This window comes from Lipotes vexillifer, unplaced genomic scaffold, assembly GCF_000442215.2.
Source record: "Lipotes vexillifer unplaced genomic scaffold, Lipotes_vexillifer_v1.1 scaffold814, whole genome shotgun sequence".
NCBI classification, from domain to species: domain Eukaryota; kingdom Metazoa; phylum Chordata; class Mammalia; order Artiodactyla; family Lipotidae; genus Lipotes; species Lipotes vexillifer.
Genome location: NW_006784081.1, coordinates 724,969 through 736,370, shown reverse-complemented (window position 1 = coordinate 736,370; position 11,402 = coordinate 724,969). Strand labels below are relative to the sequence as shown.

Here is an 11,402-nt window from a genome sequence, read left to right as displayed (position 1 = left end):
CTTTCCCTTTTCCCCCTTTTCCAGGGCGCTGCCCCCAGGGGGAGATTCCCTACCCTCCCCAACTCCTCGATGCCCAACCCCTAGGCCAAGCCCCCTAAGCTGCTCACTTTCCACAGTCAGCTTGGCCTGCGTCTTATCATCTGCTGTCTCGCAGCCATAGAAACCACGGTCAGTGAAACCCACGCTGCGGAGAACCAAGCGGTGACTTGAGCCCTCAGCGTGTATCTCCACATTCTCGCCTGCCACCAGGGCCGTGGCGTTGCGTGTCCACTTGACCTCCGGCCATGGCCGCGTCAGCTCCACCTCCATGGTCACCGAGCTCCGCTCCTCCACATTCTGTGGCTCCAGCTTTTTTTTGAACAACACTGGGGCCTCTGGAGTCACAAGAGAGGGAGGTCATTACAGCCACTGCCACTCTCAGGAAAGCAAGGCAGAGGGACCCTGCCCCAACCCCCAGCCAGCAGAGCTGCCCTCCACCACATTCCGACTCCAAGCTAGGCAAGGCCTTGGCCATACTCAGGGCCCAGCTGCACGCATGCACAGACACAATTTTATGGAAGGAAACCACACTTCAGGGGTCTTCTTTCCTAGTCCCCCTCCCACCTCCTGCTCCCCTGCTCTGAACAACTCCTGCCAACCCCCACCAGCGCCTGGAACTCCTAAGTGTGGCCAGTGACCAGGAGCATTGGGACACAGGGAGCCACTGAGACAGGTGGACTCTGAGCTCCCAGACCGGCTGCACCACAGTCTCTGCCTTAACTAGGCCCTGGATGCGTCACATTAAGGAAGAGAAACGCTAGAGTGAATCTCCTAGTCTCGGACTGTGCCATGATCTCCACAGAAGTGCATCTGCCCGCATTACTCCCTTACTCAAGAACCTGAGATGGCTTGGCTCCCACTTATTCTCAGGTAATGTTCTGGCCCTCCCCCATGCAATCTGGCTTCAGCGAGCAAAGCGTACCCCCATCATCTGCATCTGCTTGCACTGGCTGCCAACTCCAGTCTCTCCCACCTTGCCATCCTTTGGGCTCAGCAAGGATGGTCTCCTCTAGGAAGACTCCCTGGAGTGTCTGAGCCTCCGCCCACTCCCCGACCAGGTGTGCACTACAGGAGTTTACCATCTCCCCTTTAGAGCAGGTGCCTGGCCCCTCGGTCCGACTCGACTCTTCTCTCTGCAGCTGACAAACCCTGTGTCCTCTGAAGTCAGCCAGATGAGCTGGATACAGGCCAGCAGCAGGATGCTACCTTGGGACCAGCCCATTAGGAGACGCCTGCTGCGAGGAGCCGGTGAGCCCTTCCTGCTGCCCCACACACGCACCTCGGACCCGGAGGGCAGCCACGGTCTCGATGCCCTCAGCCTCCGCGGTGATCTGGCCGGCATCCTCCAGGGCCAGGCCCAAGATAGTCAGGCTGTGGCTGGCACCCTTCTGCGATATGAGAAACTTCTCGCTGGACTGTAGCCTGACGCCATCCCGGAACCACGTCACCGCCACGTCGCTGGGAGTCACCATGCACTGGAAGGTGGCCTCGCAGCCCTCCTCCGCGACCACCGCGCTCAGCCCGGACGTGAACTTGACCACGCGGGGGACTGCGGACAAGAGCTCCACTTGAGAGGCGGTTAGGAGGGGCAGGGGCCCCCACCTAGCAGACGCCGCGGAAGGACACCTCTGCGGGAAGCAGCCCTGGAATGCTCCGCCAAGCCACCCACCCACCTGGGCGGCCCAGCCCCTGCGCCCGGCCTCCGCATACCGCTCACGGTGAGCATGGCACTGGTGTGGTCATCGCGGCTCTCGCACACGTACTCCCCCGCATCTTCTGCCCGCAGGCCCGACACAGTGAGCGAGCGCTGAAGCCCCGCAGCCGCCATCTGGAAGCGTTTGCCGGCCCGGAGTTGCGTGCTCCCGCGGCGCCACACCACCTGGGCCTGCGCCGGGCTCAGCTCGCAGACCAGTTTCACTGTGCCACCCAGCTCCCCGCTCACCGGCTCCAGGGGACGGCAGAACTTGGCAGCCACCTCTAGGGGAGGGGAGGGGACGTCAGCCTGGTGGGGTTCGGGCCATAGGACCAGCTCTGAGCTGCCCGGTCATGCGCCCTGAGCCTCACCCAGTCTCCACTCCAGGACGCTGCAAACAAGGGGCTCCCAGAGGACCTCCCCGTGGCCCCACTCACCTTCCACCTGCACCGGGAAGTCCTGCTCCTCTGCGCCCAGGAGGCAGCAGTAGACGGCACTGTCCAGGATCTGCGCGCCACGCACAGTCAGGGTGTGGGTGTCCCCCAGGCTGGCCGTCTCGTGCCGCTTGCTGCTGCGAATCTCCACACCATCCTTGAGCCACATCACCGCGGCCACAGAGGGTGTGGCCAGCGTGGCTGTCAGGACGATGTCCTCGTGTTCCCTGACCACTAGAGGTTCCCTGCGTCGGGGTCTCTCCACGGTCGGGGGCTCAAGTTCCGGCTCTGGGGGGCGGGGGTGGGGGGTGACCAACAAGCATTAGAGGGGAGACCCTCGCATCCCTGGCCTGGGTCCCGTCCCCCAGGTCCCTTCTCCCACATGGTGGGAGAAGACTTGAAATGAAACTGCCCGGGCTGTCCAGCTCTCCACTGCTGCCTCTCTGCTGAGCAAGCCAGACAGTGAATGCAACAGGGCCACACTCTGTGCCAGGCACCATCCAGGCTCACAGGGGCAGTGCAGGGCAGCCAGGAGGGACCACCTGGGGCCACAAGCTCTGTCCCACCAAAAGCTGAGAGTCTAGGATCCCTGCCCCCATCCCCAAGGGAAGATGGGCCCCATGAGCAGCTAATGCAGGGAAAGTAAGGCACACAGTGACCCTGACACAGCCTGGGGGCTGGGCCAAAATTCCAGAAGAGCAGTGGGGAGCAGGGCCAGGAAGGGAGGCAGAGGAGGATGGTCTCAGTAGAAGAACCCCCATGCAGAGTGGAGAGACCAGGCAAAGACTGAGAGGGATGAAACAGCCTGAGAGCCTCCAGCAGCCAAGCATGGGGGCAAAGCCAAGGCAGAGAAGGGGGAAGGGGAAGGCCCTGGGAGGGGACCCAAGAGCGTCCCGGTGAGGGCTGACCCAGGGGAGCCCCTGGAAGGACCACACTGGCTGCTGGATTGGGAGCAAGGGCCACAGCTGGGGACAGGGACAGTGCCAGCCACCTCAGGACACTGAAACCCAGTGATGTCGTCGGCAGCCAGGATGGGCAGGAGGGACGGGAGCAGGCAACAAACCACCTTGGCTCAGGCCCAGGACAGGATGGGCATCTGAGCAGAGGCCGACACAATGGGCTGACCTCAATGCAGCTGGACGGACGGTCAGGGCCCCAAGGCCAGAGACAGGGACTCCAGACCCAATGGGGGCAGGGGCATCCAAGGCCAGAAGCTCCTCAGAGCAGGACTGGGCTCCACAGCTGCCCACGAAGACTTAATATGGGAATAGTGCCCTTGCCAACGGCAGACAAAGAATGGCCATTTCAGCAGACTACAGGCCTTAGCAGCCTGCAGATGACTGAGAAAGCCTGTGGCAGGTTTCATGCTGGGAGAGGTGGGGATGTGATGGAGAGATGCAGGAACCTGGGGAAGCAGATGCCAAGAGTGTCCTGGACCAGGGGCTGTGGCAAGCATCCCGCAACTCAAGGACCTTCCCAGTGGACAGAGGCCTGGGGCTGACTGCATCAGAGGAGAACCCAGCACAGGCCCAACACACACATGCCCCCCACCCTGCTGGAGATGTGCTAATTTCCCCCAATTTGTCAGGTGCTCAGCCTCTACACCCAACCCTGGCACCCACCTGTGACATCCAGGTGGAAGGAGACCTTCTGGCCCCCGGCCTCGCAGCTGTACTCCCCGGCGTCTGCCTTGCCCGCCTGCTGCACCACCAGCCTCCGGGTGCAGCCCTTGGCCTCCACACGCACTTTTGAGCTCGAACACAGCTTCTTCCTGTTCTTGTACCACGTTGCCTCCGTCTGGGCCTGGGCCACCTCGCAGCTCAGCGTGGCACTGGCCCCCGCCACGGCCTGCACATCACTGCGTGCCGGCTGCTCCTTGGCAAACACCACCATAGGCTCTGGGGACAAGGAGGAATGCACAGAGGCAAAAACACCATCTCAGGCAGCCCTAGGGAAAGAAGGCCTGGACAGATGGGAAGGGGGACTGGAAAATTCTCCAGGCTCTGTGCTATAGCTGTGCATCAAGTACCCACAATTTATCTATACATTCTCCCACTGATCTGTGCATGTTGTTCCAAGTGGGGACTTTGTGAAAGATTTCTTCCATGCACATATTCCTCTAGGAGAGAAACTGTGGGATCAGGAGGCGTGCACACCTCAACCTTCCTAGAGGATGCCGAGTCTTTCCCACACGACTGAGCAGAGAACGTTCCCACCCACAGCGCAGGAGAGTTCCTGAGGCTCCGTGCTGTTGTCAGCTGTTGGCAATCTGGTAGTTGTACTTCCTGAGCTCTCTTTTGCGTGGTCCTGACGATTTACAGAGTGCAGCACCATTTCTGATCTTTTTTGGCTTTGGGTGGTTTGCCCTTCTGTAGTGTCATCGCAAGGCTTTTGCCCAGTTAGCAGTAGCATTGTCTGTCTTTTCCTTATTCATTTTCAGGAGCTCTTTATATATTTATGTTAGAACTTTGAGAAGTATGGGTGTGTAAATAACTTCTCCGTCTTTGTCACTTGTTTTTTCATCTTTTATGTGCCTTCTGTTGATAGATTTCTTAGTTTTAATACAGGCAAGTATGTCAATTTGTCCCTTGTGATCAATGCATTTATATCCTATTTAAGAAATCTTTTATTACCCTCAGGTCATTAAATAATCTATAGTAGCTGCTAAGAGCTTGCTTTATCTTTCACATTGGAGTCTCTAGCCCACCTGAAGTTGGTGTTTGTGTGTGCTGTGAGGGAGACGTCCATTTTTAGTATAGAGGAATAGATATAAAAATAGAGATATATGTATACAGTTACATGGTATTAGCACAGTTTATGAAAAGACCATCCTTTCTCTATACCACACACTAGCACTACAGAGTTAAAAAACAGAAAAGGGATGGGGGAGTCTGGTTATGTGTGGGGCTGTTTCAGAGCTCACTATTCTGTTCCTTTGTTCTGTGTATTTATCCCTGCATTGAAACCCAGTTGTCTTCACTACTGTAGCTTTATAATAAGTTTGGTATCTTTCAGATGAAATGCTCTCACTTTATGAGTGCTTCGGTTCCACTTGACTCTTGGAATCAACTAGTCAATTTTGACACACTCACAAAAGGACTTTTCTTTGGGTTTTGATTAGGAATGGACATCTTTGTGCCTTCCATGCATATCCCACCATTCATTTAGCACTGTCTCCCTAAAGTATTTAATAATATCCTCCTCAGAAGCCTTAAACATATTTTATTAGACATGGAATTCTCCCATGTCTAATAATACTTGATACTAAAAGTATCAAAAGCATGATACTTTTGATGCTATTATAATTGTCTTAAAATATCCTTTTCTGACTCTTTGTTGCTAGTACATCAACATAGAAGCGTTTTCTGTGTATTTTGTATGTGGCAATCTTCCTTAACTTTCTTACTAACTCTAAAAATTCTTCCTTTTCTACCTTCTGCATTAATAATCTTATCATCGGTGAAGTCCACTTTTGCTTTATCTAAATTTTATTGCTTTATATTCCTCCTTATAGGCTGTACAATGTTGGACACAAGTTCTGATAGTGGAGCCACTTGAAATGCTCCAGTTAAAAAGAAAAGCATTCAAGGTTCCCTATAAGTGTGATGTTTGCTGTGGTTTTTTTTAGCACCCTGTATCAAATTAAGAAACTATCCTTTTATTACTAGTTTATTAAGAAGTTTATTAATATGAATATATGCTACTATATTTCATAAAACTCTTATTCTGAATATGATGTAAAAAATTTATCAAGCACTTTTATTCTGCATTCTTCTAGGTAAAAACATGCTTTTTCTCTTTTAGTTTCTTAACATTATAGATTGTATTGATTTTCCCGATGTTCTGATGTTGAACCACCCTTGCATTCCTGGATTAAGATCTGAGTGTATTGTGCTTTTCATGCATTGCTCCACTCACTTTGCCAATACTTTGTATAGGATTTTGATATTGACATCCATAAAAGATTGGCTTGTAATTTCAATTCTTTATACTTTCTTTGTCAGATTTTGGTATCAATGCTATACGGTAGCTACATAAAATGAGTTAAAAAGGAAACCATAAACAAGACCAAAACACAACCCTCAGCATGGGAGAAAATATTTGCTAATGAAGCAACTGACAAAGGATTAAGCTCCAAAATTTATAAGCAGCTCATGCAGCTCAATATCATAAAAACAAACAACCCAATCCAAACATGGGCAGAAGACCTAAATAGACATTTCTCCAAAGAAGATATACAGATTGCCAACAAACACATGAAAGGATGTTCAACATCACTAATCATTAGAGAAATGCAAATCACAACTACAATGAGGTATCACCTCACACCAGTCAGAATGACCATCATCAAAAAATCTACAAACAATGAATGCTGGAGATGGTGTGGAGAAAAGAGAACCCTCTTGCACTGTTGGTGGGAATGTAAATTGATACAACCACTATGGAGAACAGTATGGAGGACCCTTAAAAACTACAAATAGAACTACCATATGACCCAGCAATCCCACTACTGGGTATATACCTTGAGCAAAGCATAATTCAAAAACAGTCATGTAGGTCTTCCCTGGTGGCGCAGTGGTTGAGAGTCCGCCTGCCGATGCAGGGGACACGGGTTCGTGCCCCGGTCTGGGAAGATCCCACATGCCACAGAGCGGCTGGGCCCGTGAGGTATGGCCGCTGAGCCTGTGTGTCCGGAGCCTGTGCCCCGCAATGGGAGAGGCCACAACAGTGAGAGGCCCGTGTACCCACCCCCCCAAAAAAAGAGTCATGTACTACAGTGTTCATTGCAGCTCTATTTACAATAGACAGGACATGGAAACAACCGAAGTGTCCATCAACAGATGAATGGATAAAGAAGATGTGGCACATATATACAATGGAATATTACTCAGCCACAAAAAGAAACGAAATTGAGTTATTTGTAGTGAGGTGGATGGACCTAGAGTCTGTCATACAGAGTGAAGTAAGTCAGAAAGAGAAAACAAATACCATGTGCTAACACATATATATGGAATCTAAAAAAAAAAAAAAAGGTTCTGAAGAACCTAGGGGCAGGACAGGAATAAAGACACAGACATAGAGAATGGACTTGAGGACATGGGGAGGGGGAAGGGTAAGCTGGGACGAAGTGAGAGAGTGGCATGGACTTATATTTATTACCAAATGGAAAATAGATAGCTAGTGGGAAGCAGCCACATAGCCCAGGGAGATCAGCTCGGTGCTTTGTGACCACCTAGAGGGGTGGGATAGGGAGGATGGGAGGGAGACGCAAGAGGGAGGAGATATGGGGATATATGTATAGGTATGGCTGGTTCACTTTGTTATAAAGCAGAAACTAACACACCATTGTAAAGCAATTATACTCCAATAGAGATGTTAAAAAAAATGATTATCGGCTGTACAACTTGTCTATTTTCCATTGTGTGAGTTTTGCCATAGTTTCTAGGAATTGATCAATTTGTAATCCTCTGTTCTTTGTGAATTTTGTACACACATTGCAACAAAATATGGATCTGTATTTTGCTACATCTGTGTTCAGAGAGCTTACTTATCAATGTGAAAATTGCTGTCCCAGGACACCTGAAACTTTATAACACAAAATTCAGCCATGAAGTAATTCCAAGTATGTGTGACCAACATTTGTTGGTCAATGTGTGACCAACAATGTGTGACCAACAAATGTGTGACCAACATTTTCCCTTATTCTGCTTCAATGAATTGAAACATCTCTTACTAACAGGAACCCTCAAGTGTTCTTGGTAAGGATCTAGATGATCTGCCACAAAAACCCCAGTGGACAGATACCTCGTCTACCTCAGCCCTGTGCAACAGGTAGACCCAGAGTGACAGACACCAAAGACCACCAATGGAGTCTGAACAAGCTAGGAAAATGTGACTAAGGATTATTACATGGAAAACAACCCATGATATTAAAGAACTGCCTCTCTCCCTCCAGGATACACCCAACAATCCATGTTTCCATGAACTTAGATGTAGAAATGTTTTCTGCATATTGACTTCTTTAAACACTAATCTTACTCAAGAATCGTACACAGTCTAAAAATTATTTTGGGGGTTCTCAGAATTGATGATCACATCATCAGCATATTCCAACTTTAGATTCAAGAAAACTTTTGCCAGTGATTTTATGATCCTTCATACTTGACTCAGTGGTTAGAGTGGCCTACGTGTACTGTCACTCACATCAGGGTTTCCAGATACCCATTAACTGGGATGTTGCTGTAGCTGCTATTGTATATGTATTTTATAATATAAAAAAAGAACACTTTTATACAATTTGCTAAGAATATTATCGAAGGAACTGATGCTCCATTTTATCAAATTTTTGCCTCGATATAAGACGTTTAAATTTAATCAAACATTTGATTCTGTGCTCATTGAGATGATCACATTTTTTGCATTCAGTCTCTTAATGTCAAGCCTTATATCTATTAACGTTGCCAACATTCAACCCAAGGTGCAATCCTAGACTATGACTTTCATAACTGATCTCTACCCCCTGCATACATGACTGAATTCCTTTTACTGACATTCACTTTATGATTTGGGCTTTGATAACCACAATAGATACGTCTGGAATTTCACTCATTCTTCCTGCCTTGCTTGTGTAGTTCTGGTATCTATGTTATATTCTTTGCATAAAGAAAGTTCTGGAGTGCACCTCCTTCTTCTGTCTCTAAGATCATCTCCACAAGCATGGAATAACAGTTTTTCAGGATATTTTGTAGACTGTACCGGAGAACTACGAGGTAGTTCTTGAGAATATTTTTCACTATTCTTCCTATTGATTGAAAAGTCAAACAACTCTTTGAGATTTCTATAACTTCTTGTGTCAGTTTTCATACAGCTGGCCAGGATTTAGTCAAATTTCACAACTTTTCAAAGCTTTTATTTAAAAACACTCTCTAATATTCTCCAAATGCCACATTTTACAGAAATGCCCGGTGGGATCTACAGTATCTATACACTCCCATAAATCATCCTATGCTCGCACGTTCTCAGACAGTTATGGGTTGGCACCTAGGAGTCAATGTGGAATGGCAGCCCAGCCCTACTCAGCATTAAGGCTCTCTTCACAGAAGACAAGTAAGCTGATTTCTTAGACTGCTCTATGTTCCAGCCACGAGGCAGAGACACACACTAACCTTTAGGAAAATGCAACGAAATAAAAACTGCTTTGCCACTCAGAGTCTGCTGCTAGTACACTAACTTCTCAATAACAAAGCAGACTGATAGGGCAGAGGCGAATTTTTCCTTTCCGTTCCTAAATTCATCAAAATAACGCCACGGGGAATACCAGCCCACATCATCCAAACAGTTTGAAGACAAAGGCAAAATCCTATTGCATTTAAGAAGATCACCCTAAATAGCACAGGTCACTCTATACCATTCCTCCTTTCTTCCTCCCTTTACAAGGTAGTGACAACAAAACTTGGGCCTATCTTCTGCTACCTAAAGGCAACTGGAGCTTCCCTATCTGGGAAAAGGAAGGAAGGGCATCCCAGAAACATGAATCTGATCGTCAAAAGTTCACTCCTAAGATAATTCCAAGCTGGATTGTGTACCAGTATCTCCACTAATTCGGGATCAAGGAAGTTGAAACCACATCTGACAAACTAAGACCCGGCATGAGCTGCCGGATGAGGACATGTGGTAGGAGCTATGAAAGATATACGATGAGAGGAAAGTCACATATCCCCAGGCGGACCTCAGACGCCATGCATCAGGGAGAGCCAGGGTCCCGATACCAGGAACAACAGGAAGGCTCTAGGCAGGTGCTAAGACACTGTGACTGGGCCTTAATGCATGGAAACAGGTGGACACAAATGGCCCCTCTTACTTCCACACCCACCCTCTCCATCCATCCTCCCCCTGGCAAAAATGGCTATAAACGTGGGATGTGGAAGACTGGGAGGCTACAGGCGAGTGAACACCCATCTGTCAAGCCTCAAGACCATCCCCTCATCACCTCCAAATAGGCTAGCATAGTATCCTCCTCCAGGACTGACCTGTGACATCCAGGTGGAAGGAGACCCGCTGGCCCCCGGCCTCGCAGCTGTACTCCCCGGCGTCTGCCTTGCCCGCCTGCTGCACCACCAGCCGCCGCCCTCGGCCCGTGGCCTCCACACGCACTTTCGAGCTCGAACTCAGCTTCTTTCCATCCTTGTACCACGTCACCTCCGTCTGGGCCTGGGCCACCTCGCAGCTCAGCGTGGCACTGGCCCCCGCCACGGCCTGCACTTCACTGCGTGCCGGCTGCTCCTTGGCAAACACCACCTTGGGCTCTGGGGACAGGGAGGGATACGTGGGTCAAGGACACCGTCTCAGTCAGGAAGGCAACGCCGAGCAAAGAGACCTGAGTGGGGAGCCGTGGACCAGGCAGTTGTGTGGGGTGCGGAGGTGGTGTGGGGGCCAAGCTGGAGACTTCTGCAGGCTCTGCACGAGCCGTGTGCCCTGCCCAGCCTTTCTCAGCGACAAGTAACACAAGTGATGCATTCTCCCCCGGGTCCGCGTGAGCTGGTCCGGGGTGTGGGGGGAGGGTGCGCTTCTGGAAGAGACTTCTCCCCTGCTCATGGCATCTGCGGGCTCACACGCAAGTGTTCCCAAACCTTCCCAGATGGGGCCACAGTCTTTTCCATACGCCTAAGCAGGGAACTTTGCACCTGCAGTCCGTGAAATCACTGAGGCTCGGTGCCCTGGCCTACACTTAGTATGGTCAACTTGTGGCAATCTGGTGGGAGTGCTGGCACCTCCCCGTGAATTTCTTTTCCACTGTCTGAGGTATAAAGAAGCTGAGCACCTTTCCCCGTACACTGGGGTCCCCATTACTCTTTTGTTCTTCCTGGTGACACTATTCAAATTTTTGCCCACTCACCAATAGTAGGCTCTCTCTTCTCTCCATCTCTAGGCACTCTTTATGCATTGAAATACTAGAGAATGACAGATTGCTAGCTTTCATGGCTATTACCAACTGTGGGACTCCCATTTTCACTATGTGATCGAGTCCTCCGATGAATCAAACATTTTCCCTTCAAGAGTGTCACCAATGTCCACTTCAGCCCTTTGAGTTTGGAGCATTTGTGTTCCATTTAAGAAATCTTCCTTTACCTTCGGTCTTTAAAGAAACCACGGTATCACCAGACTGTTTTTTGCTGTGTAACTTTTAACACTAAGGTTTCTAACCCACCCCAAGTGTACTTTTGTATGTGGTGTGA

At 49.8% G+C, this 11,402-nt stretch overlaps 1 protein-coding gene across 1 annotated transcript in view; it reads right to left on the bottom strand.

Moving 5' to 3' along the window:
- Nucleotides 1-11,402, bottom strand: part of OBSCN (obscurin, cytoskeletal calmodulin and titin-interacting RhoGEF) — a gene marked incomplete at its 5' end in the record, with an annotated part of 134,611 nt that overhangs the window by 95,270 nt on the left and 27,939 nt on the right. The window contains 6 exon segments of the mRNA XM_007456511.1: nucleotides 108-374; nucleotides 1,319-1,588; nucleotides 1,750-2,016; nucleotides 2,170-2,454; nucleotides 3,789-4,064; nucleotides 10,197-10,472. Of these exon segments, the coding sequence (XP_007456573.1) occupies nucleotides 108-374; nucleotides 1,319-1,588; nucleotides 1,750-2,016; nucleotides 2,170-2,454; nucleotides 3,789-4,064; nucleotides 10,197-10,472 (1,641 nt within the window).